The sequence below is a fragment of the Eleutherodactylus coqui genome, chromosome 2, assembly GCF_035609145.1.
Source record: "Eleutherodactylus coqui strain aEleCoq1 chromosome 2, aEleCoq1.hap1, whole genome shotgun sequence".
In the NCBI taxonomy this organism is placed as follows: domain Eukaryota; kingdom Metazoa; phylum Chordata; class Amphibia; order Anura; family Eleutherodactylidae; genus Eleutherodactylus; species Eleutherodactylus coqui.
In genome coordinates this window covers 196,488,462-196,513,698 of record NC_089838.1, presented here as the reverse complement: position 1 = coordinate 196,513,698, position 25,237 = coordinate 196,488,462, and the positions used below count along the sequence as shown (strand labels likewise).

The window sequence follows — 25,237 nt, the reverse complement described above, 5'->3', positions numbered from 1 at the left end:
AGATGCAGCGGAGGGATCATGTAGCCGGCTGTACAGGGAAGGGTTACAGTCCTGGTTGTTAGTTTGTGTGTGTGTGTACATATATATATATTAGTGCTCCCATCAGTCTGTTAGTGGTAGATGCTACATGCAGAGTAGAAGTAAGGGGGGACCTGCAATCCGCTTCATCAGCTATGGGGGAATGTATGCATACATGCAGTACTGCCCCCCCCCCCCCGGAGCGCCCCCTGTGTATGGCTGTAAGGCATTGCAGCCCCTTGTGTGACACTTCTATTTGCAGTATAAGCGCCTCTGCTGTTTCTCATTACCTATATAGCACCAACATGTTCTGCAGCGTTGTACAGAGATTCTCTGCTCACATGGGTTCCTGCCCTCATAGGGGGCCGCACCTCATGCAGTACGTGCCCCAAGACTCTCACGGTAATAGGGTGTGCAGTGATGTTACAGACTTGGCCCGTTGGTATGAATGACAGATCGCTCATCTCGGACATAACTCGCATGGGGACGTTGGTTGTGTGAATACGGCCTTAATGGGGTTTTCCAGCACTATGCTACTCATCCCCTGTCTTCAGGATTGGTCATTAATAGGTGATTGGTGGGGTCTGCTGCTCAGAATCTCTGCTGATTAGCACCACTGACACTTTAGTCCATACCAGGCACAGCGCTGTACATTGTATAGTGGCTGTGCCTGGTATTGCTCCCATTCAATTGCATAGGACTTAGCTGCACATGATGTCACAGGCCTAAGATGATAATGTGGTGGTCACCCAAGCATCTCAGCCTTTTCTATCAGCTGATCGGTGGGCATCCCCACAGTCATCAACTACTGATGACCTATCATGAGAACAGGTCATTAATACTAGAGTCTTGGAATACCCCGTTAATTTCCCTGTCTCAGGCCCACACCATATACACTAGGCCCAATTTCACAGGAAGCTACAACACCCATTGTGTGTTAGTGTAGAAGTTCCACAGTATTACACTGAGAAAGCCCCATTGCTATTGTACGCCCCCTACTCCACTACCTGCGCCTGCAGGATGGTGGCAGAGAATCTAGTTTCCTCGCCGTTATCTTAAAGGGGTTTTCTGAACTTTAGAAATTGCTGGCCTATCCTTGGGTTTGGCTATCAGTAGCTGACCGCAGGGGGTCTGATCCTCGCCACACCTGATGATCTGCAGTCTGAAGCTGCACAACACTCATGTAAATGCCGCAGCCCCTTCAATGTTCACATCCGTCAGGGACCCTGCACTGCTGTAGGCTTCGTAGCAGCAGTTCAGAGTATTGCAGTATCCCATTGAAATGAATGGAACAGCACCGCAATACTAAGGACGGCTGGGTCAGATCCCGCTGTGAGAATTCTCGCAGCGGGACCCAACCTGAGCCCCTGCAGGGACCAGTGCGGTACCCACCTCTCCCGCGGCTCCGGCACTTTGTCCCAGCGCAAGCGTAGAGCAGAGCCGGGGTGCCGGGAGTGATATTTCTGTGTGGGCCTCTGCAAGATCCGCACAGAAATAGGACATGCCGCGATTTGTTTTCCCCATGTATTTTCACGCGGACAAATCGCGGCCGTCTGCATAGGATTGCGTTTTTGCAATGCAATCCTATGCAGGTGTCCAGGGGCAGAAGTTCTACAGGAAATCCCGCCGGTCACACAGGGCAGATTTGTCGCGGTTTTGATGCGGTTTTTCCGTTGCGGTTTTGACGCAGAAGAACTGCTTCTGCGGCAAAACCGCTTCAAAGATTAATTTGGGCTTGCGGATTTTGATGCGGATTTTCGTGCGGAAAAATCCGCAAGCGTTTTTTTCTGCAGCGCTTTTTTACTTTTGTTGCGGTTTTGGCTGCGTCCATAGAGGTCTATGGACAAAAAAGCGCTGCGGAAACGACCAAAGAATGAACATGCTGCATGTTTTAAAACCGCGACGCAGTTGCATTTCCGCACTGCGGCTGTGCGGAAAAAATCCGTCCTGTGAGAACAGCTTTTTGGCAAATCTCATTTGTGCTGCGTTGCACTGCAAACGCAGCGGTTTTGCCGCAGTGCGGATATGCAACGGCAATGCACAGCAAAACCGCGGCAAATCCGCCCTGTGTGACCCCAGCCTTAGAGTAGCCACTATAAAAAGTACAGTGTGTTGAGTATGAATGGGTTCCCAGATCCTTGTAACCATTGAAGGGCCTGCGGCACTCTAACAACTGCTGTGCACCTCCACACGGCGGCAGTGCGGAGGGTCAGACCCTCTCCAATATACACTTATTGCTGCAACTATTTTGATTCTTATATGGATTCATATCTGACATGTTATAAGTGTCATTGGTTTTGAGACCCCACCAATGCCAGGAATGTGGTGTCACAGGTCCTCATCTCTGACAGCGAGGAGCAGCTTTCTTGGCCGTTTCTGTATCTCGTCCATGTCGGTGCAGTGAGGACAAATATTGTCTGCATATTCCCACTTACAAAATCTGGCCCCTGGCTGCAGGGGGTTGGGGAACGGGCTCTGATGTTGGCCATACACATGAAATATTTGGCCGAATGCACCAACACTGGCTATGTACTAACATGCCCCCTCCTTTGTTCCCACTGGAGAAGTGCTGCTAGAGAAGTCTGACAGTGGCTTGTTTCCCCTCTAAACCGAAATAAGCTGTGTGCAAATTATCTGATATTGACTTCCATTTTACTAAAATGGATGCTTTAACCCTTTCCAATCCACTGTCTGACAACATTCTGATTGAAGGCTGTACAGCTCCGATGTCTGAAGACGTCCAGCAGGGTATCCTTACTGTATATTACAGGCTGCTCTTATGTCAGGGGCCTCTTCAGCATATCACCTACTGCAGTACTGGCTCTCGCCAGCAGATGGTGCCACTGTATGACAGAAAGAGAAAGCCCCCTAGGAAATCCTGAATGAAAAATTGGGTTGCAAAGGGTTAAAGCTTACCTGCCTTTGCAGGTGTCTTGTCAGAAGAAGCTTTAGCATGAGGAATAATACTATTTCTGGCCATTATGACCATTGTCCTGTATTTTTTTTTTTACCAGTATTCCCCCTCTCCTCTTTGCAGGCTCTATCTCTAATTTTCAGTTCTCCCTAAGCTGGTTAGTGGAGACTAGAGGCTGTGACGGCTCCCTTGCAATGCATATTGAAAAAGCTAAGCTGCAGATTCTCCTCCCTAAGGCCGCTTGCACAAGGGCAGGTCGGACCCTACATGCGGGATTCTTGCAACGGAGTTTGACCCGGTGACCCCTGCTTACCTGTTCGGTGTCTTCTCCTCTGCTGTGAATGTGCCGGACAGAGTGCCGGTGGCACATTGGCAGTACAGAGGATGCCGCGTTATGGCGATGACGTGGGCTCCTCTGCTGCAAATGCGCCAGCCGGCACATGCAGTTGAGAGGACACTGCGCCGTCGCTATGGCGATGATGCGGCTCCTAGGACTATTCTGCAATGATTACAGATTGGCCGCGGGATGGAAGACTTCCATCGACTTCAGTGGAAGCCGGCCATGCGTAGCCTGCACAAAATCGCAGCATGCTGCGATTTCTCACTCACGAGTGAAAAATCACAATCTATTTCTGCTCGTGGACAGGAAATCGTGTTTTCTCATAGCATGCTATGGGCTGGATTTGCTGCGGAATCCCGCTCCGGATTTCAAAATGCAGATCCGCCCGTGTGCAGGAGGCCTAAGGCCTCATTTATCTGCAGTATTCAGGTCAGTATTTTGCATTAGTGTTTGTAGCCCAAACACTGACTGGTTTGAAAACCCTGGCTATGTGCACATGGGATGGATACGCAGCGGAATATCCACAGGGCAGTTAATAAACTATTACGAAATCTGCAAGACATGAAGTTACTGTTTGTTGCAGATTTTGTGGTGGTTTTTCTCAGCTGTGGTGCGTTTTTTCTTTGTGGATTTTAGTGCGATTTTTGTTAATTTTGGGCAGGTTTTTCTCTGTTCTTCTATATTACCTCTGGTAAATTCTGCTGTAGAAAAAGCTGTTTATACTCTGCTTTTCAGAAACATTAAAATCCACCCTGCATGCACTACAACGCAGCAGACGTTTTCTACTACGTGTAGCCGAAAAATCACAAAAACTCAATTCATTTAACTGGGATTTCGAAGCACTGCTGGTTATACACCAGCGGACGTTTCGCAGTGTATCCTGTGTAAACCTAGCCAAAAGGTGCAAATCTTTCTATTAGGGCTCATTCACACGGGCGTATTGTCGCCACGTATTACACATACGTGTATGGACTTTCATTCTTCCATTCACAACTGCATGGAGACACCTGTATAAAACACAGGAGAAATAAATTGCAGCATGCTCTATTTCTTCCCATTTTATACGGAGCCCTTGAATGGCTGGGTACTGAAACTCTGCCCCTGCAATGCCTGCGACAGGGCAGGGTGTACTACGGAGCTCCGCTCTGCACAAAGCGGGGGATTTAAAATAAGTCACACTGCACATGTCTGTGACATCATAATATCGGACATGCGCAGTGCCAATCCCGTGAGACTCTCAGTGTTGTTCTCATACGCCCGTGTAAACGAGCCCTTAGACTTTCTCTATGTAGGCTCCATTCCTGGTTTTGGCTTACAAGTACTGGCCAGAATACGGTCTTGTGACTCAGCCTTAACTCTGTAGCGCAAACCGAGAGCAGCAACTTGGAGGACATTCTACAGCAGTAATGAGCAGTGTAGAGGTCATTTCAGAAGCTGAGATACCGTAAACACTTGGTATTATGGTTTTCTCTTTCAATGCAGCAGCTTCCTTCTCCCCCTCACCTCTCCATAGACATGTATGGGCAGCATGAGACAACTCCACACACTCTAATTCTCTTTAGTTCCGGTGTGTCTGTAAAGCTGTATTCACACGGCTGAGAGCGAGTTGCGCCTGAGATTTACTGGCGCAACTCGCATCGTACAGCACAGACCTGTGTATTGTGCGATATGCATTACATGTCTTATTCTCGTGCAAGACTCTCCTTAAAAGTAGGACATGCAGCAATCTTTCAAACTCTGACCATGAGCCCGAATGAAAAATCGCTCATGTGCCGCCCAAGTGCCTGGTCATCTGCATGAGCCTGTCTGTGAGTGGAAGCCCATAGCCTGCCGCTGCCAGGTATCACCTGCGGCCTGGCCTCCTCCAGATTCAGCCTGCGCAGACCCACCTCCCCTTTGGATGCGGGCCATGGGTTGAACACCTGGATTATGACAACCCCAAATTTATAGAGGTTTTATTCTGTTTTATTACTTTTGCACAATATGAAACACTTTGTAAAGGGGATAAAAAAGCCTGTCGCCACATTCCAGGACAGCACATCTTTATTTCTCAGTTGATAGGGCTGTCAGGCCTGTTTTTTGGAGGACAACTTGTAGTTTTTATTGATGCCATTTTGAGATATATACAATTTTTGTTTGTTTTGTATTCCTGTTTTTGACAAGCAAGATGATCAGGAAACGGCTATTTTTATGTAATTTACTAATAAATAATACCAATTATATCTAGTTTAACTTTTTTGCTCCTTTTTATTTTTTCAATATTTTTAAAGCCTTGTGTAAAGGGAAAAACACTTTCTGTTTTCTTTTTGTAAAAATGTTTAAATGCAACGTACAGCAATAACTTCACAGTTAAATCGTGTATAGGGGTGATTGGAGTCCTCATTTCACTCCTTTTCTGGAAAAATCCCATATGTGACAATTAGAGACAATGAAGGTTTAAAAAAAAAAAAAGCTAAAGGCCTTCTCTGTCTCTTTTCTGAAAACAAGGTTGGTAAAAACAGAAGTGTTTAAGGCCGCTTTCACATCTGCGCCGTGAGGTTCTGTCGCCCGCATGCAGCGCTTTTATCTGGTAAAATGCCGTAAAAGCTGAATGGAAGCCACATGGACCCCAATATAATCAGTGCTGTTCGGCTCTGTCATATGATGGTTGCATTCGGCCAAGGGATTTCCCTTTCCTGTCCCACGAATGAAACAGGAATACGGAACCCCCGTTGCATATGCGAAAGTAGCCTAAGGCCGCCTCTGCCACACAAATGGAGTAGACGGAAACATTGATTGGAGGCTAAAGACTAGTGTGAATGAGCCCTCACATACGCCTCAGACGGAAGGGAAAGGCAAAGTATGAACACAAGCTAAACTGTATATCTAAAGGCCCTATTTATTTAGTTGACTAAAGAGAAGCCTTCAATAAAGATAAGTACCCCACTAAAGATTCTGCATATTGTGTTTATTGTTGTGTGTTTCTTAATTGGTACAAAGCTCTCCGTTAACCAGTTGTGCGCGGTCATCAGAGGAACCTTCTGGATCCTTGCCTAATCTAAGGATGAGAGTGTGTGTACAGTTGTATTTTCCTTGCTATGATGGGATAGATTTCATTGTTACCAGAAAGGCTTTGGCAAGGACTCTTCTGATCTTGCAGGATGGGATCCCATGGGACCATTGGCTCTGCAGTGTGTTTACTTTTTTGTTTGTTTTTAACCCTTTGCAGTCGTAGCAAGTTTTGGCCTTGTGGACACAGCCTGTTTCAATTCTGACGTGTCCCTTTCTGAGGTTATAACCAGGGGCGTAGCTAAAGGCTCATGGGCCCGGGTGCAAAAGTTTATCTTGGGCCCCCCTAACTTCTCTTAACCCCCTTAACACAGAGGTTTAACTTAAAGCTCCCGGGCCCCAATGCAAAACCTGTAACAGGTTTTGCATTGGGGCCAACCATAATGCTTTATTCATAGTACTGGCCTCCCTAAATGGAGAAGAGAGGCCTTATGGGCCCCCCAAGGCTCCTGGGCCCGGGTGCAACCACATCCCTTATAGTTACGCCAGTAGTTAAAACTGGTATTATTGTATCTGGAAGCCAGGGGTTTGACAGGAGGAACTCCCCTCTCACACTCCTAGCTCCCGACTGGGTCAAGACAGGAAGGTCCTAACTGCAAAGTGTGCATTGATAAGTGCCTCTGTGCTCCCTGACGCCAGTTTCACTGCTCCCTGTTGTTGCTGCAGCTCGTAGATGTGCTTCACCGCCGGGGCAGCCACCCGGCCGGCCGCCGTCTCTGTGTCGGCATGCGGCTGTCACCTCTGTGCCGGCCACCGCCTCAGGGCTCCATAATGTCAGCTCCCCTGCTCTACGGTCCCAATTGTGCCCGCAAGCTGCGCATGTGCTTCACCGCTGGTAGAGCCGTGTGGCATGTCTGTGCTGCGTCCCAGCATCCATCCTGTCACCTCCATGCTGGCCGCCGCCTCAGGGCTCCATTATGTCAGCTCCCCCCCGCTCTGTGCTCCGCTGCTGGCAATCCTTTAGTGGCCTTCCAGGACCTACAGGGCAAGCAGCTGTGCAGCCAATCATGTTCAGGGGACATTAACCCCCCCACTGTCAATCTTGACTCCACCAGCAGTGGCTGGTGGCGTCAAGATACAATAATACCATTATAACTTTGGAATGCTTTTACTTTTCCAAGTGATTCAGAGATTTTTTTTTTTTCATTGCATGTTTTACTTTTGTACTAAATTTTGGCTTTGCATTTTTGATTTAAAAAAATAAAAAATCCAAAATTTAGAGAAAATTAGGAAAACTTGCATTTAATAGTTAAGTAACATTTACCATATGTCTACTTTATGTTGACAATTCGTTTTAACAAAATGAGGAGTGCGTACCCATACTTTATTTTAGTCTATGTATACTAATTTCAAAAATGGCTATGAATTTAAAAAAAACATTACCTCAATAAAAGCAAATCAGTGAAAAAAGTTATAAAACAAAATAGCCCTATATGTCACAGGGAAATAACACTGCAAAAATAATTTTGATAACTAAAGAAAAAAGCAGTAAAACCACCACATGGACAAAATCCCTAAAGTGTCTGGTACCTTTAGGATCAAAGCACCCTGGTCCTTAATGGGTTAATACTATCGTTTTCACATGGTTTATATCCCTGTAGAGGATTTAAACCTTTGAAACTATGATAATAGACTGCAGTACTTTTGTACTGCAATGTATTGTCGCTAATAGTGGTTATGGGCCATGACAGACCTGGACGTCATTGTCTTGTGTCCAGTTGCCATGGCAACCCATTGACCCTCTGCAATTACATAGCGGAGGGCTGATGACGTCACAAAGGGAGCATGCTCCCTCTGTGAACACTTTACATGCCATGATCAACATTAAAGGGTTTAACAGTGGGGATCAGTGTTCTCACTGATCCCTGCTGTTGAAGTAGGAGGCTGTGTGTCTGTTACAGAATTCAGAAGGGATAGAGTACTATTTGACTTTTGGAGCACAAATTTTGCTGGAATAATTTTTACAAACCATGTCGCATTTGCAGAGCCCTTGAGATGCCAGTACAGTGGAATCCCCAAAAAGCGACCCCACTTTGGAAATTACACCATTCAAGGAATTCATCAAGGGATATAGTAAGCATTTTGGATTTTGTTTGACATTTTTCATTTTTATGGGCCAATGTAGTTTTTTTTTTTTTCCTCCATCAATACGTAGGTTCAGCACCACATTTTTTCCCACAAGGGGCAATAGGAGAAAAAGCACCCCACAATTGAAGCTGGTTTTCCAGAGTACAGAAATGCTCCATATGGGCATATGAACCTCTATTTGGGTATGCAGCAAAGCTCACGAAGGAAAGGGGCACAGATGGTTCTAGAATGGTTTTCCAGCACCAGGTGCCAATTGCAAAGCTTTGGACATACCAGTATAGTGGGAGCCACTTAGTTGACTCCACTTCGGAAACAATACCCCTTAGGGCACGTGTCAACCCACAACCTCATTTTATGTGGCCCACTGATCATTAACCTCTTCAGTGGCAGGTTTATTACCATGTCATGCCTCACGGCAGTTTTTAAAAAAAAATGAGTCAAGAACCCGAAAGATTTCAGATGACAGCTCAGTGCTCTGCACATTTCATTACTAGAGCTGTCCATGGAAATCTTCCGGGGTTTAACTGTATGGTCAGTGCAGCAAGCCCCAGAGATTTTCTGGGCGTGCTACTAAAGGGGGTAAACTGTGGCCAGGGATTAAACCGGCAGCTCCAGGATACACTAGCGCCTGACAGGAAGCACTCCTCTGACCCATGTGTAGCAGCCGGTGCAAGTATTTGCAGGCGCAGCTCTTATTGAAGTTAATGAAAATGCGCCTTCAATTATAAGCGCAGGTCCCACTAATTGCATTGAGAGCTGCACTTGCAATAATGATTGCCAGCCACTACACAGCGGTCAGAGCAGTACTTCCGCTCCGACCCCAGTGTATCTTAGCAGGCACTGCCTGGATAACTCCTTTAACACAATTCTACTCGCCCCACTGGCAGCATTGGTCCAGTACCGAGTCTGTGACAGCAGAGGTGAGGGGTCAGTGGTTACAGACTCGGCAGCTTATGCGGCCCCCAGATCGTAGCTGCAGGCCAGGTGAATGGAATGCCTGGTCACAGGCCTATAGGGGGGTTGCTATTAGCCTGTGGCTAGGGCTGGGGCTACTGTCGTGGGTCATGTTTAATTACCGTGGGGGGGTGTCACTGTTGCTGCTATATGGGGGAAATCTCTGTCGCCGCTCTGATGGTGGGGTCACTGTGGCTGCTGATATAGGAGGGGGGTGGGGGGTAGCTGTGGCTGCTATGATATAGGAGGGGGGAGTCGCTGTTGCCGCTATGATATGGGGGACTGAGGGGAGTTGCTGTTGCCGTAATGATATGGGGGAGTTGCTATGTCCGCTATGATGATATGGGGGGGGAGGAGTGTCAGTGGGGCTGCCATGATATGGGGGGGGGGGGGGGTCGATGTGGCTGCCATGATGTGAGGGGGGGGGGGGGGGTGTCACTGGTTGTTATCATGGGGGGGTTACCTTGCGACGACGTCGGGGGGAATAAAAGCCAGGGCTATTGTACTATTGCAAAAATGGTGAAAATGAGTTGGACACCCCTGCCTTAGGGTATTCATCTAGGAGTATGAACATTCAGCACTCTTTGGTGCTGTCATTGAAATGAATGGAGCTGCAGCACTCACGCACCTTTCTTTATTAACCCCTTGAGTGGCACGCCCGGAAAATTTCCGGGACGAACTCCACTGCTCATAGCAACATAGCCCGGAAGATTTCCGGGCTATGTATCACTATGGGAGCTGCAGAGCACAATGCCACAAGCTGTGACACTGTGCTCTGCCTGCACAGACCCACAGAGAACAAAGCAAGGGCTTTGAAAAACCAGCAGAAGATATTGCCGATATGTCGGGAATCTCCTGCTTTGTTTACAGGTTGCCATAGAGACCATCGGCTTGTCAGAAGCAAGCCGATGGTCTCTGTGGCAGGGAGAGCTGGTTGTTAGCTGTCAGAGGGACAGCTAGGTACTAGCTCTTACAGCAGAGATCAGAGAAAACCTCTGATCTCTGCTGTTAACCCCTTACATGCTGCAGTCTATGTGACTGCAGCATGTAAAAGGCTGTGACTGCAGCATGTAAAGGGCTGTCACCATCGGACCCCCGGAATGTGATCAGGGGTCCTGATGGGTCCCTGTGGAAGTCCCCTATAGGGACAAAAAAAATATTTAAAAAAAAAAAGTTAAAAAAATTATAAAAACACTTGTCTCCCTTTACTTTGTAAAAAAAATCAAAAATACAATCACACATGTGGTATCCATGCATCGTAATGACCCAGAGAAGGAAGTTAATGCATTATTTAACCCCTTAATGACATGGCCCCTTTTTTTCTTTTTTCCCCATTTCTTTTTTTCCTCCCCCCTGTTTAAAAAATCACAACTTGTCGCACAAAAAACAAGCCCTCATATGGCCATGTCAATGGAAAAATGAAAAAGTGATGGCTCTTGAGACTGCAAAATTAGTTGAAATTCAATGATTAGACCATTTAAAAAAACCTGCCCTGGTGGGCACGACAGGGTGGTAGGAAACCCGCCACTCAAGGGGTTAATGCAGGGGCTGTTGCAATCCCTGTTCTTGGGATCATTGGAGGTCCCAGCTGTCGAAACCCCATCGATCATAAAGTTATTCCCTAATATGTGGATAGGGAATAACTGTTTTGTTAAGGGCCACTTTGGGACAATTATTGCTCAAAATTTGTTTAAAGGAACAAAAATTGAGCGATAATCTTCCTGTATAAATGCAAAATAACTTACGATTCGTGTAATTGTTCCATGTAAATGGAACATTGCAACCACATTAACACAACCCAGCTATTGAAATGGCAAATAACGCATTAAGATAACTTTCTGTGTCAAAGTTTGTTGTTAAACTCTTGTACATCTGTATATTCCTCCTTTAGTAGAATATCATAAAGAATTGGAGAAGGTGATTGGATGCTTCAAAGAGAGATTGTTTAAAAAAAGAGCCAATTCTCTTTGATGATGTGAAACACACGGCAAAACTTTTTTTTCCTTCAGAAACCTTTTACAATTCAATCAATTTGTGTTAAAACACATATTATCCCCGAAAAGAGTAACGTTAAGTGAACCTTCTAAAGGATATCAATTAGTTTCTTTAAAAACAAATCCCATGCACGCTGCTGAAGACTACAAATGTAGACTTGTATGGGAGTTTTTGTTTTTGATAAAATGGCCTAATTCCATTATCTGAAAGACTTTTGCGGACACAGTGATTGGCATTTCAAACGCCAGTCTTTATCATTTCCACCCAATGCACCTAATATATGCAGAGGTGCACACTTCCCCGTACATTAAGCGCTTCTTGGCTCTTCTGTCCACCTTCTCAGAAATATGTAGAATTTGCAACAGTATCTGTCCTAAATTATACATAAATATGTTGGACCGAGGTGGACACTGCCCCTGGTGGACAGCAGAGCTGACCTCCAAAAGTCACAATTTTTGTAGAAACTAGCTCAGTGCTATGTAACCTTTTTTTATGGCAGAAACGAGCATAAAATTTCATGAATGTCGCCCAGAGCTCCTAGTTCTAAAATGGCAGTCTTAATTACTTTGGAATCCTCCCATTCCTTTAGTACAAATGTTCCCCATCTTTTCATCAGGCATGAGCCATTTTCAAATCTGGCAAATGGTGACAAGCCACACTAAGTATTAAAAGGTGAAAGCCTATTAGCAGCGTGACAGAATACGTTTTTTTACCCTAGTGATATGGGTTTACCCTAGTTCTAGTAATAAGCTCCCTGGTATCACTGCTGCGTAATGCATAACAGCTGCCAACAACAGCGGAGCCACATGTAGCGCTCGGGCCACTGGTTCGGAAACACTGCTTTACATGTTTAGGTTGAGAAGCCACAAAGTATAATTTCATACTGGGAACCGATGGGCCCCTTTCTTCCATATCTTAACATGGAAATTTTTGACTTGGCGTGGCTGGTTTACTCCATAGATGAGATCATTAACCTTCTCGTTAGACCGCCCATACACCTGTTTATAGTGTTCACTAGTGGGCCTTATGATGCATACGCCTATTAATGACTCTGCCTCAAACTACTGACACAGATCTCCTGTCTGACAGCTGGGCTCCAGCTCTAATGGCTGGGATCGAAGAAACCTCTGATTCCAGACGTTTAACCCTTTACATTCCACTCCCAATGCAAAATCTGCATGCAAACGTCTGACAGGGATGTGTGTGGTGTTCCAATAGGTTGCTATGGAACATCAAGTTTTAAAAATGGCCTCTGTGTCTTCCATCTATGGTGGCCTATAAGGCTCTGCCAGAGGCTGGGTCACATTGGTCAATATAATACACACTGCAGTACTTCAGTATTGCCGTGTATTATAGAAACAAATGTGATGACATTTAAGTCCCCTAGTGGGACAAAAGTAACACAGTGTAAAAAGACTGGTAAAAAAAAGTCCTAACCCCACCTTCCCTTCCTCCTTACTATGTATAAATATTTTCTTTTAAAAATCACAAATTTTGTATCGTCACTTTAACAATGTTCCACATAAAGTTAGTACGTTATTTAACCGACATTATGAACCCCATTAAAAAAAAAGTACAAAAGCATGGAGAAAATAGCTAATTTTGCATCTCTCCTCACAAAAAAAGCCCTATGGATCACAAAATGGTACCATTTAACTGCTTGAGCGGCGGGTTTCTCAACACCCTGTCAGACCCACCAGGGCAGGATTTTTAAATGGTTTAATCATTCAATTTCAACTAATTTTCCAGTCGCGTTCCAAGAGCCATAACTTTTTTTATTTTAGCATTGACACAGGGCTTGTTTTTTGCGGGACAAGTTGTACTTTTTGATTGCATCGTTTTTGGGAATATGTAATGTATTGCATAACTTTTGTAAAAAAAAATTAAAAATTTGGGAGATTGGGGGGAAAAAAATTTGTTTATGGATTTCATTTTTACGGCGTTCAGTGTGCAGAATAAATAATGTGATAACATTATTCTCTGAGTAAGCACGATTCCGGCGATACCAAGTTTATACAGTTTTTTGTTTTGTTTTTTTTTTGTACATTTAAAACAATTTTTTTCTTAAAGGTTTGCTTTTGTGTCACCACATTCCAAGAGCCGTATTAGTTTTTTTTTTCCATTGCCAGAGCTCCAGAATTTTGATCGCTTTTTATTCCATTTTTTTCTAGTTGCAAGATTAACAAAATCTGTAATTCTGCATGTTTTTTATTTTTATTTTTCACTGCATTCTCTGAGCAGTATAAATAATGTATCAAAGTAATTCTACAGGCCGGTACGATTATGGCAATACCAAATTGTAATAGTTTTTTCTTTTTCCCGACTTTTTCACACTTAAAAAAGAAAAAAAAAGGAATAATTTAAATCACCCTCCTTTTGCCATATCTATAATAAAATCTAAAGCATAAAATAAAAATATATTTGGTATCGCCGCATCCGTAAATGTCCGATCTATCAAAGTAGTGCATTATTTACCCCAGACGGTGAACGTATTCCGAAAAAAAAATAAAGAACGCCACAAATGCACTCCTTCAGTCACCCGCTTTCCCAGAAAAAATGCAATAAAAAGCGATCAAAAATTCGTATGTATTCCGAATTAGCACTAACATAAACTACAGGACATCTCGCAAAAAATGACGTCGACGGAAAAATAGTTATTGCGCGCAGAAGATGCAGCAGAAAATAATTTAAAAAAATTAAATATCTTTGAAAAAAATACAAGTACTACAGCAAAAAAAAAAAAACTATACAAGTTTGGTATCGTAGTAATCGTACTGACCCATAGAATAAAGTTATCATGTCATTTTTGTTGCGTTTTGTGCACTGTAGAAACAAAACGACCTGAAAGGAATGTCTTTTTTTTTTTTTTTTTTTTTCCATTTTACTCCACTTAGAATTTTGTAAAAGTTTTTCAGTACATTGTATGGTACTTTAAATAGCACCATTGAAAAATACAACTCGCCCCGCAAAAAACAAGCCCTCATACGGCTACGTCAATGGATAAATAAAGGAGTTATGATTTTTTTTTAAACGGGGGGGAGGGGTGTGGGGAGAAATGGGGGAAAAAAGAAAAAAAGGGGTTGTGTCATTAAGGGGTTAACTTCCTTCTCTGGGTCATTACAACGCAGGGATACCACATGTGTAATTTTATTTTTAATTTTTTACAAAGTAAAGGGAGACAAGTGGTTTTATTTTTTTTAATAATTATTTTACACTTTTTTTTTTAAACCTTTTTTTTATTTTTGTCCCTTTAGGCGACTTTCAGAGAGACCCATCAGGACCCCCTGATTACATTCGGGGGGTCCGGTGGTGACAGCCCTTGACATGCTGTAGTCACATAGACCGCAACATTTAAAGGGTTAACACAGCAGAGATCTGAGGTTTTCTCTGATCTCTGCTGTAAGAGCTGGTACCTGGCTGTCCTCTGACAGGCTATCTTCCGGGCTATATAACTATCGTCAGTGGAGCTCGTCCCGGAAAATTTTCGGGCGTGCCACTCAAGGGGTTAAAGGGGTTGACAGAGGTAGTTTATAGGCAAAAGCCCTTCTGCATGGAGTAAAATAACAAATGGTGATCTACTCACCTCTTTTCGTGCAGGTGTTCGTTCCTCTGTGACGATATTTTCAGGATGCAGACCCACCCAGCTGAAGGCCCATTTAGATACAACAAAAATCGCTCAAAGCCGTCTTTTGAGCGATTCTCGTTCTGTCTAACTGCTGGGACATCGTGCAGTTATCATGCACAAGTCATTGATCGCTGAATTCTAGCTTGCTAGACTTGAGTGTTCAGCTGTTATCAGCGGAGCCGGTTATTATCAGCCGGCTGCGCTGATAAGATTCTCTGTGCCTGTATCCTGCTGTGAATTCAGTGAGAGAATACAGCTGTTTGTTTATACAAAGCAGCTATGTCCCGCTCCACTTGCATATTCTATAGTAGCTACTATAAAGTATGCAAAGATGATCACTCAAACTATCTTTTGAGTGATCATCTATCAGTGTAAATGGGGCTTTACGGGACGTCACAGGTGCTGCAGACAGAAATAGAGTTCAGCGATTGAACCCTGAGCTCTGTTGGTTGCAGTGCCTGACGTCCCATAAACAGGCTTGGGCAGCCTGTTAATGTGATGCTGGAAGGGAAACCCGGAGCAGCGGAGAGAGGTTTTACTTCATGTAGAAAGGCTTTTACCTGTAAACTATGACTCAGACAACCTCTTTAATAAGTACAACTCATTGCACAAAAAAATAAAACCCTCTCGCAGCATCATTGATGGGGGGGGGGGGGGGGGACCGTTGGGGTTCTTTTGAATTGCACTTTATAAAAAAAACTACTGTGGCTGCAGTATAGGGCTGCAGTGTATTATTTGAGCGATCATAAGATTGCAGGTTGAAGTCCCCTACAGGGTCATGATGCCTGCGGTTTGGACAGTGTGTTCCAGCTGATAGGTTACTGTATATATCTTTCTCTGCTGCTGAGGAGTCCTCTGTCCCCCCCAGCTCATAGAAACTGGGAAAGAATAACAGGACAGTTTCCTCTAATTTTAATCAACACCAGTGGGTGAAATTGAGATCTTTAAATATGTATGAATAAAAGTTACAGGTTGGGTGAATCTTAATTATTTGGCTTCTCTTGTTGCTCAGGGCAAATTTTGAAGTATTTTGCTATATTCTTTCAATGTTCTTTTTGGCCAAACGGCACTAAACTTTTTATGCCATTTTGGCTACAAGAAATTTGGACTGTAGCTGTAAATGCTGCCCTTAACACTAGAACTGCCCTGGGAGTCATTTATGACTCCTTCAGTAGTTCAAAGTCAATGCAGTAAAAAAAAACAAAAAACATTCTAGTGTTCTAGAACAGGATATTAAACGGCCAGATCTGTTTTGTGTGTCTTCCCATGTTCTGTTCTAGTATATCACTAAGGATCGAGTCCAACATTCACCTTATATGCACTGTAGGAACCATATAATGCTGCTACTGCGCTGAGGCCCCTGCTGCTTTTACAACACATAGTGAGCCATTACAATGTAGCCATGTAACGTCAGAGCATGTTCTAGTTAGTGAGAAAATGTCTCCAGTAATGTGTATTATCAGTCTTTAATGTCTTGTGTGATTTATTTTAGCAGTTTGCAGCAATGGAGGATCATACAGTTACCCAGACAGACAACCTCACTACCATTGAAGCGCATACAGTTGCCCACACTGTTGCTCACTCTGTGGCTCAGCAAGTACAGCAGGTCCATGTCGCTACCTACACAGACCACAGTATGCTGAGCGCCGATGAAGATTCTCCATCATCTCCCGAGGACACCTCTTATGATGACTCTGACATACTGAACTCCACTGCAGCTGATGAAATAACAGCTCATCTGGCAGCTGCAGGTACGAGGCAAAGTTTTAGGAGTAGCAGTAAACTATTGTTGTGGCACATGGGATAATACTGCAGCCCCCATCCAAATGGGACTTTGCGATTCTGTAAACCTGTTGGCCTGGAAGGTGGTGTAGAGTTGAGTAGCATTGGTTGTTAAAGACATCCATCAGCATTCTTGCACCTACTAAACCAGTATCAGGGCAGGGGCGTCAACATGGGGGACAGGCGTGATATTCAACTCCTTTCCCTGGCTCTTCATTGGCGGCTCATGTACCCATTGTACTAAACTACCATTTCTCTAAATGTGTGGATAAATGTTAAAGGGTCCATTAAAAGCTAGGAAATACTTCCTGTAGAGGGCCGGAGAGCATATTGGTAAATTTCACTTTTAATAGTAGTATTCCCCATTGATGATGAATTAGTAATTCTTAAAACGGCCTTTGACCTCATAAGAACCAAGCACAGTAAATATACAGTGATTGTTCCTCGGCTTTAATCCCCGCCGATAGCAGATGTGTGGCGCAGAATTAAAGCCTCTGCTCCTGCAATCAAGGAGGAGCAGGTTGGGTCGTCAGCTGTCAGACACAGCAGAAGACCTAGAGGAGAAGGGAGAAGCAGTTTTTAACCCCTTCTGCCTTCTCTTTTCCAAGTTACATGGCGCTCAACGAGTGCTATATACTAAACAGTGGAAGTATTACTTCCACTATGTGACCCCGCGATCACGTGACCACTGCATGCCCCCCTGTTACAGCAGAGCTGCAGAATCTTAGCAGACCTTGATCAGCTCTGTTAGTGACTATTGTCACAACAGGGGAATGGTTTCCCCTGTAACTGGGGCTCCTGTGGATGTCCCAGCTACAGTGGAAAAGTGTGCAGAAAGAAAAACAACAATGTAAATGACCACCAGAGGTCTTGTATGACGTCATGGGGGTCATGGTTGGTTTAAAAAATAGTTACAAAAATAAGTTTAAAAAAAAAAAAAAATTACAGCATAAAATAAAAAATGTATAAAGAAAACAACCCACTGCTAATGTCTACAAAAACCATCGCCATATGCGTCCTCTAATCCTAAACTATACAAATTATATATCAAAAAGTCAGAAACAAAATGAGTAACCCATTCCCATGCTTTATTTTAGTGTGAGTATATTACTTCTGTTAGGCTGATATGAATAGGGTAAGTAAGATTCATGTGTGATTTCTGCAATAACTGCAACCTTCTAGCTGATGACTTTCACGTCCAGGGTAATGTGCAAATACCCAACTTAAACATAAAGTGACAGTCTAAGCACCTCCTTTCCAGCTACAAACATTCTAGTTCGATGCGGCAAGCAATGTGCATGTAAACCCCTCAGCTATACCAGCAGGGGGAGTAGTTGCATCACATAAATTCCTATAAATGAAAATGAACATTACTTTAACAATCGTGGATTGTTCCTATACATCAGTCTGTCTTTGTCTTTTTTTTCTACTACTTCTTTCTAGTTTGGTAGTGAAAGGCCGAAAGGAAAGGAAGCAAGTGGTGCCAGAAATGATCCCATAGTTTTCTATGCTTTCAATTCCTAATTAAAATAACAGCATAGCTTTCATTAAAGGGAATCTGTCATCGCCTATGGTCCCCATAAACTAAACGTATGTGCTCCTAGGAGCTGACGTACTGAGTACGGGGAGGCGACTGTTCTACTTGCCTGTCCTGCCATTCTGTTGCTGTGTGCTGTCAAAGCCACAATTGCAATATATCCTGCGGACTACATGGCACACGCATAAAGTGAGAGAACTATTGTTTTCATTCTTTGCCTGTAGTTTGTCAAACTCCTTCAGTGGTAACTTAGACAGCACACAGTGGGGGAATGGCGAGAAAAGGAAGTATAACCCTCACCTCCGTGGACTTGGCATGTCAGTTCCTAGGAGCCAATAAGTTTAGTTTATGGGACTCGCAGAAACTGACAGACTATTTAAAACTCAACCAATACCTATTTGAACACAGTGATATACCATAAAGACCTGGTAATATACTATCATGTACAAGAAGATTTCACCAACTACTTAGCTGACAAGAGGTCACGTATCCTGATCTTCAACTTTGATTGAACACTCTGTTCACAACCAATTAATCTTTTACTGTCCTTATACTCTCCCTAAATTGCCCTAACTATGGGACAAGCACCCTGATAAGAGTGCTCCAACTCCGTAGTGGTTTTCCACTACTATACACTATTGGGTCTTTTAAACCCTGAGGCGTTTCTCCCTAACTTTTATTTAGCATTCGTCAGGGGACACCACTGATGGAGTTCCAAGGGACCATGATAGGGTAACCCAGGATTTTGATGAGGCACACCTGATAATTTGGCTTGTGCATAAGTAGATGGTGAAATCTTCTTGTATATAATTGCATTGTATTAGCTCTTTATGCTTTATCACAGTTTATTTTTAATGGGTATTGGTCTTTAATAGTATTTAATAAAAGGTATTTTAATTAGGGTTTCACTTGCACTGACTATTAATATCGGTTACCCTATCATTTATCTTTAAGCTTTTCTGCTATTTTATCTATTTTTTTTCCAGTTTTCTATGGGGTTATTCATGGCATTCAGCGATCATTTGTGATACTGGATGTCTCTGCCCGCTGGACAGAAAAGCTATGCATACAGCATTTTTTTTTTGTTTTGCCATGCACAGAAATGTCATCACTTGTGACAAGCTCAACCATAAAACTAGCTGGACATAACTGATATGTGACCCAGCCTTAAAGGGGTTGTCCCGCGAAACAAAGTGGGGGTATACACTTCTGTATGGCCATATTAATGCACTTTGTAATGTACATTGTGCATTAATTATGAGCCATACAGAAGTTATTCACTTACCTGTTCCGTTGCTGGCGTCCTCGTCTCCATGGTGCCGTCTAATTTTCAGCGTCTAATCGCCCGATTAGACGCGCTTGCGCAGTCCGGTCTTCTCCCTTCTGAATGGGTCCGCTCGTGCTGGAGAGCGCTCCTCGTAGCTCCGCCCCGTCACGTGTGCCGATTCCAGCCAATCAGGAGGCTGGAATCGGCAATGGACCGCACAGAAGACCTGCGGTCCACCGAGGGTGAAGATCCCGGCGGCCATCTTCGCAAGGTAAGTAAGTCACCGGAGCGCGGGGATTCGGGTAAGTACTATCCGGTTTTTATTTTAAACCCCTGCATCGGGTTTGTCTCGCGCCGAACGGGGGGGGGGGGGGGGGGGGGGGGGGGGCTATTGAAAAAAAAAAAAACCCCGTTTCGGCGCGGGACAACCCCTTTAAGTCTTTAATAAATATACATATAGATCCTTATTTATGAGTATTGGCATGTACTACGCCAGTTCTTTAATTGTGCCAGTCTTTAATTGCGCCAAATTTACAAAGGTGGCGCACAGACTTATACATTTGACACCTTTTATGCTGCACCAAAAACAGGAAAGATGTGTCAATTTTTGCATAGAAACTATGTCTGCCTGCTACTAGTAAAGTGCCAGTTTGTCAAACTATTGCACAGGTACACATACAGCAGACCTATAGCTGTAATCAGCTTATGGGCTGCAGAACGAGGGTGACAGATTCTGTTTAAAGGAATATCCAAGCATATTTTATAGTTTTACCAAAGTTCCTTTTCACTCCGTTGTGCGTTTTGGTGATGCTTGTGGAAATGCCTGATGTTTGCCACATAAGTGGGGGTGTACTGGGCATAAGCATCGAGGATTCATTTATAGCACCCCAGTGTTAAGGTGTATCTTGAATGTTGGTAATAGACCGCTGCACCATGCGTATTAGTGTTTGTGTCTTAATTGGTACTGCTATAAAGCAAATTTTAGGTTATAGTATGTTTTTATTTGCAGGTCCTGTTGGAATGGCTGCTGCAGCAGCAGTGGCCACTGGGAAGAAACGCAAGAAACCACACATCTTTGAATCTAACCCTTCCATACGTAAGAGACAGCAAACCCGACTACTGAGGTGAGTTCATCCACGAATGGCCTTGTCTAAGCATAAGCTTCCACTTGATCAGACATCGGCATGGAGTCATCGAACTGCATGCTGCACAGTAGTTTCCGAAGCAACCATCTCGTGCCCAGCGAGCATTTTGCAGAGTCCCATTAATTAGATTAGAACCTATGCGCGATACTCGTGTTATAAGCTTGCCTTGGCAGCTGTTCTGCCCAGTGAGGACTTGTGTCTTTCCACACCCGACATCCGCTTAGGTAAGGAGGGGAATGTCTGGACAACCCCGGTAGACCTTTTAATTGCAGATACTATATTCCTGTGATATAAATTGACGTATATGAAGATTTACAAGTAACCAGTTTCCATCTTTAATTTCATAGAGACTTTTTTAAATCTGAAAACTGCAGATTGGTTGGTTTATAGAAATGTGCTATGTATCCTTTGTATTAACTTTTTTTTTCTCCCACAGTGTTATACTCAACACTTTTTTGTGTTCCTAATTGAACCTACAGAGAAATTTGTGTCCCCCTTGCCTCCCCCCACCCGTTTCAGTGTATACCTTTTTTGTAAATTTGTTAACGCTTTACTAAAGGTTATGTTCGCATCTGCATTAGGGATTCCATTTTCCTGCTTCATTATGGGAGCTGGCTAACTGAATGCTCTGGCAGAACAGATCTGTGTGACTGAACCATTTTTCCTCTATACCTGTATAATTATTATTATTTTTTTTTTAAGCACCTGGGTGTAGAGTGACGAATTGCTTATAAAGAACGGCTGGTGTCAAATTCAATGTAAAGTATAATCACCACACACTAAGGCCTCATGTCCACCGCAAAAATTGAATTTTAAAAACTGCGTGGGTCTCCCTTGAATGCAATCTGCGCCCATAGGGAATCATTGGGCACGCATGCTCTGGAAAACAACCGTAGCATGCTTCATTTTTGTTCGTTTTTTTCCCCCGCACGGACGGCTCCTATGGCTTCCATTGAAGCCACTGGAAGCTGTCTGGATCTGCGGGACAAACACAGCTGTCACTGCATCTGTGCCGCGGGAAAGCAGGAGTTTAAAAAAAATAAGGCGGCGCATGCACCTGGCACACCGCCGGCGTCCCAAGCACATCTGCTGTGCAGAAAAAAGAAGATCCGGACGCCACGGAGGAAAGCCCCGCAGCGTCCGGACAGGTAAGTATATTATATTTTCTGGCCTCATGTCTATGGGCCAGGTGGAATCCGCTGCATGATTCTGCATGGGGAAACCATGAGGGCCAGTGGACATGAGGCTTTAGACAGCATTAACTTTGCTTGGTGACATGATTGATACTTAGAAATAAGCGTGATTTGCAAAAAAAGCTTTTTTTTTCTTTGTAAACTGCCAGTGAAAATTCGACATTGTATCTCATTTTCAATGGCGATCTACAAATAAGCTTTTTGTAAATCCCGTTTGTTTTTAAGCCTAATCGATATAACGTCATGTATGTGGCTAAATGTCAGACCCATATAGGACCCATATGTGCACAAAACCTACTAAATGTTAAACATGTGCAGAGTTCATACATTATGTGTACATGCACAGATTATCACATAAACCCCAATACTTAAATAGATAAATATCTCCATAATCCAGATGTCGGTAAACTTTCGAGTTGGCAAATCTAGAGCAGGGGGTAAATTAGGCCTCCTGCATACAGGAGGAAATTCCGAGTTGGGATTTTCCGCAGAATTTCTGCCCATGTTCGCTGCCATAGGATTGTTTTAGATAATGCAATGTTATGCAGACAGCCGCGATTTGACCGCGTGAAAACACGTGTGGTAAACAATTCTCGGCATGTCCTATTTCTGTATGAGCCTCGCAGAGGCCCGCACCGAAACGTCACCTATGAGATCCCGGCTCTGCTCTGCGCATGTGCCGTCTTGGCGGCAGCCGGCACATAGCAGAGAGGAAAATACGCCGGGAGGAGGTGAGCTGCGGTAGTCACTGCAGGGGTACGGCTTGCATCCTGCTGCGAGAATTCTCACAGCGGGATCCGACCTGGCTGTCTGCAGGAGGCCCTATTAAGAAAAAAAAAATCTCCCGTTCCATCAAATTGTCGCTGTTTGAAAACTTTTAATGATATAAATTTTACATTTTACAGAACCGCATTTTGGACTGTACTTGGAAGTGCTGTGATTTTCTTCTTGGGGGACTGGTTTACTATATCTCCATTATTGGGAACCTGACCACTGGCACACTGTCATTTGTACACAGTGCTGCTTTTCTTTAGCAAAATATGTAGTTTAACCCCTTCGTGATTGTCCTATAGTGTTTTTACGTCCTGCAGATGCAGGACGTATATGAAGAGCGATCGCAAGGCGATCTCTCTTCAAACATCCCAGGTGTCGGCTGTTTCTTACAGCTGACACCCGGCAGCAGCATTTCTCTGTATTTAGAATATTTTAAATGTTTTTCAGTACATTATATGTACATTAAATAATACCATTGAAAAATACAACTGTCCCGCAAAAAATCAAGCCCTCATACAGCGACGTAGATAGATAAATAAAGGAGTTACGATTTTGTTTTTAAAGGGGGGATGAAAAAATAGAAATAACAAAAAAGGCTCTGTCACTAAAGGGTTAATACTGAGTTTATATGGTTCTTTTGTCTCCAGGAAACTGAGGGCAACCCTGGATGAGTACACCACTCGGGTAGGCCAGCAGGCGATTGTCCTATGCATTTCTCCTTCCAAACCCAACCCTGTTTTTAAAGTATTTGGAGCGGCACCTTTGGAGAATGTGGTGAGTGTGTATCTGTATCTTCTTTGAGCTTGTGCCACCTAGAGCTGTGCCTCAAATTTAACTTTTATTCTTCTATGTTTTCATACCAAGGGCTTGGCTCCCCCCCCCCCCCCCCCCCAGGGCCTTATAGCGTGCTTCTAAAGTGATGCTGACAGTTTTCTCTTTGCACATTCACCAATACATTCTTTACCAAATGTAAATGTCTTTGTGTGTTAATGTGCAATAATCTTATATTCTTCAGTGCTGATGCAATTATTGGAAAGAAAAGGAATGAAACTCAAAGTTTAAAGGGAAACTCTTGCGAAAACACATTTTTCCATCCCTGCCTTCTCATCTGATTGCTCGTTGCGCTCTGGAAGTCTTCTGTATGTACTGCAGCCACTTCCACACAGTGCAGCCTCCTGTCTGATGCTTGTCGGTTACCATCTTGATGTTGAGATTTTTTTTACTCCCATAAGGGCGAGCACCCACTGGCGTTTTTTTACCTGCGTTTTGTGTTTTGCGTTTTTCCTGCACAGGCATAGAGATAACATGTGTTCCTGTCCACTGGCGTTTTTTTTGCGTTGCGTTTGCGTTTTTAACATAGGAACTGTCAGTTGCATATGTGTCCTTATTTTTCTCCTAATGCACCCATGAAAGTCAATGGAAATTAATGGAAAAGCCGCGGAAAAATCGCGGGAAACGCGGCGAAAACGCTGCGTTTTTTCCCCACGGAAAACGCAAACGCCAGTGGGTGGGCGCCCTAATGCATCAACACCCCATTAGCTAGAAACTAGACTAGATCTGACTTGTAAATAGTAAAAAAAAAATTAAAACACCACTTTTACTATTTGGTAAAAAATCACATTTTGGTTTTCCTGCGTTTGCAATGACCCAGAGAAAAAAATTCTTTACATTATTTAACCTGCACAGTGCATGCCATTAAAACGAATACAAAAAACATGGCGGAAATAGCCTTTCTCGCCTTACAAAAAATAAATGGAAAGTGATCAAGACATGTATGTATCAACAAATGGTACCATTTAGAAAGCACAACTCATTCTGCAAAAAGAAAACCCTTGCACAGCACTGCTACAGGTTATAGTGCAAAACAGAAATCGCCTTGAGGGAGTCGCACATATTCTCCATGTAGGCATGTTGGTTTTCCTTCCCCCAGATTCTAACAATGTTTAACTGTGCCCGAAAGGTGGAAGGCGGCTTCCTGACTAAGCGCTAAAGATACCTTTAAACCATCGCTTTCCATTACAGTTTGCATACTCTCGCAGAAAGATGGTCACCGCGCTCTGTCGCCCAGTTTTAGGGTCGGTAACAACTGCAATCAGTAGGGATAACATTGCAAATGTTTGCACAGAATCTTCCACCCAGTCTGCTGCGGAATGTCCAATTCTCTGCTTGCTGTGACGGTGGATTTCTGAACATGTGTTAAAGGGGTTTTTCTATTTTAAAACAAAAATGCCCACAGGTAGGCAATGGTGTAGAAAAGGGGAAAAAAACATAACTCCTTTATACTTTTTCTCTATTTTTCCAGTCCAGCACCACAAGCAGGGTCACCTTTGCGCTAGTCTCTGCTGAATCGGGAAGCAGGGATGTCAGTCAGGCGTTTGCATGACTGCTGCAGCGGTTACATGCTGTTCATGCATATAACTGCTGCCAGTGACTGGCTGCAGCAGTCAAGTGAACCAAGAAAAGGACATCTTTCTTTCCCGTTTTTGCGCAGGGACTGGAGGCCCAGTGAGAAGGGCGAGTATTGGGTATTTTATTTAACCCTTTCCAATCCAATTTC

General features: G+C 43.8%; 1 protein-coding gene across 7 annotated transcripts in view; it reads left to right on the top strand.

The window, feature by feature from the left end:
• Positions 1-25,237, top strand: part of NRF1 (nuclear respiratory factor 1) — a 60,200-nt gene that overhangs the window by 515 nt on the left and 34,448 nt on the right. For 4 of the 7 annotated variants that reach the window (XM_066592162.1, XM_066592161.1, XM_066592159.1 and 1 more), the window contains exons 2-5: positions 8,306-8,393; positions 16,475-16,733; positions 20,578-20,692; positions 23,328-23,454. In XM_066592162.1, coding sequence (XP_066448259.1) covers positions 8,316-8,393; positions 16,475-16,733; positions 20,578-20,692; positions 23,328-23,454 — 579 coding nt within the window. In that variant the 5' untranslated portion in view covers positions 8,306-8,315. The remainder of the gene's footprint in view (positions 1-8,305; positions 8,394-16,474; positions 16,734-20,577; positions 20,693-23,327; positions 23,455-25,237) is intronic. The other 3 variants (XM_066592160.1, XM_066592164.1, XM_066592163.1) reach the window with 3 other exon arrangements.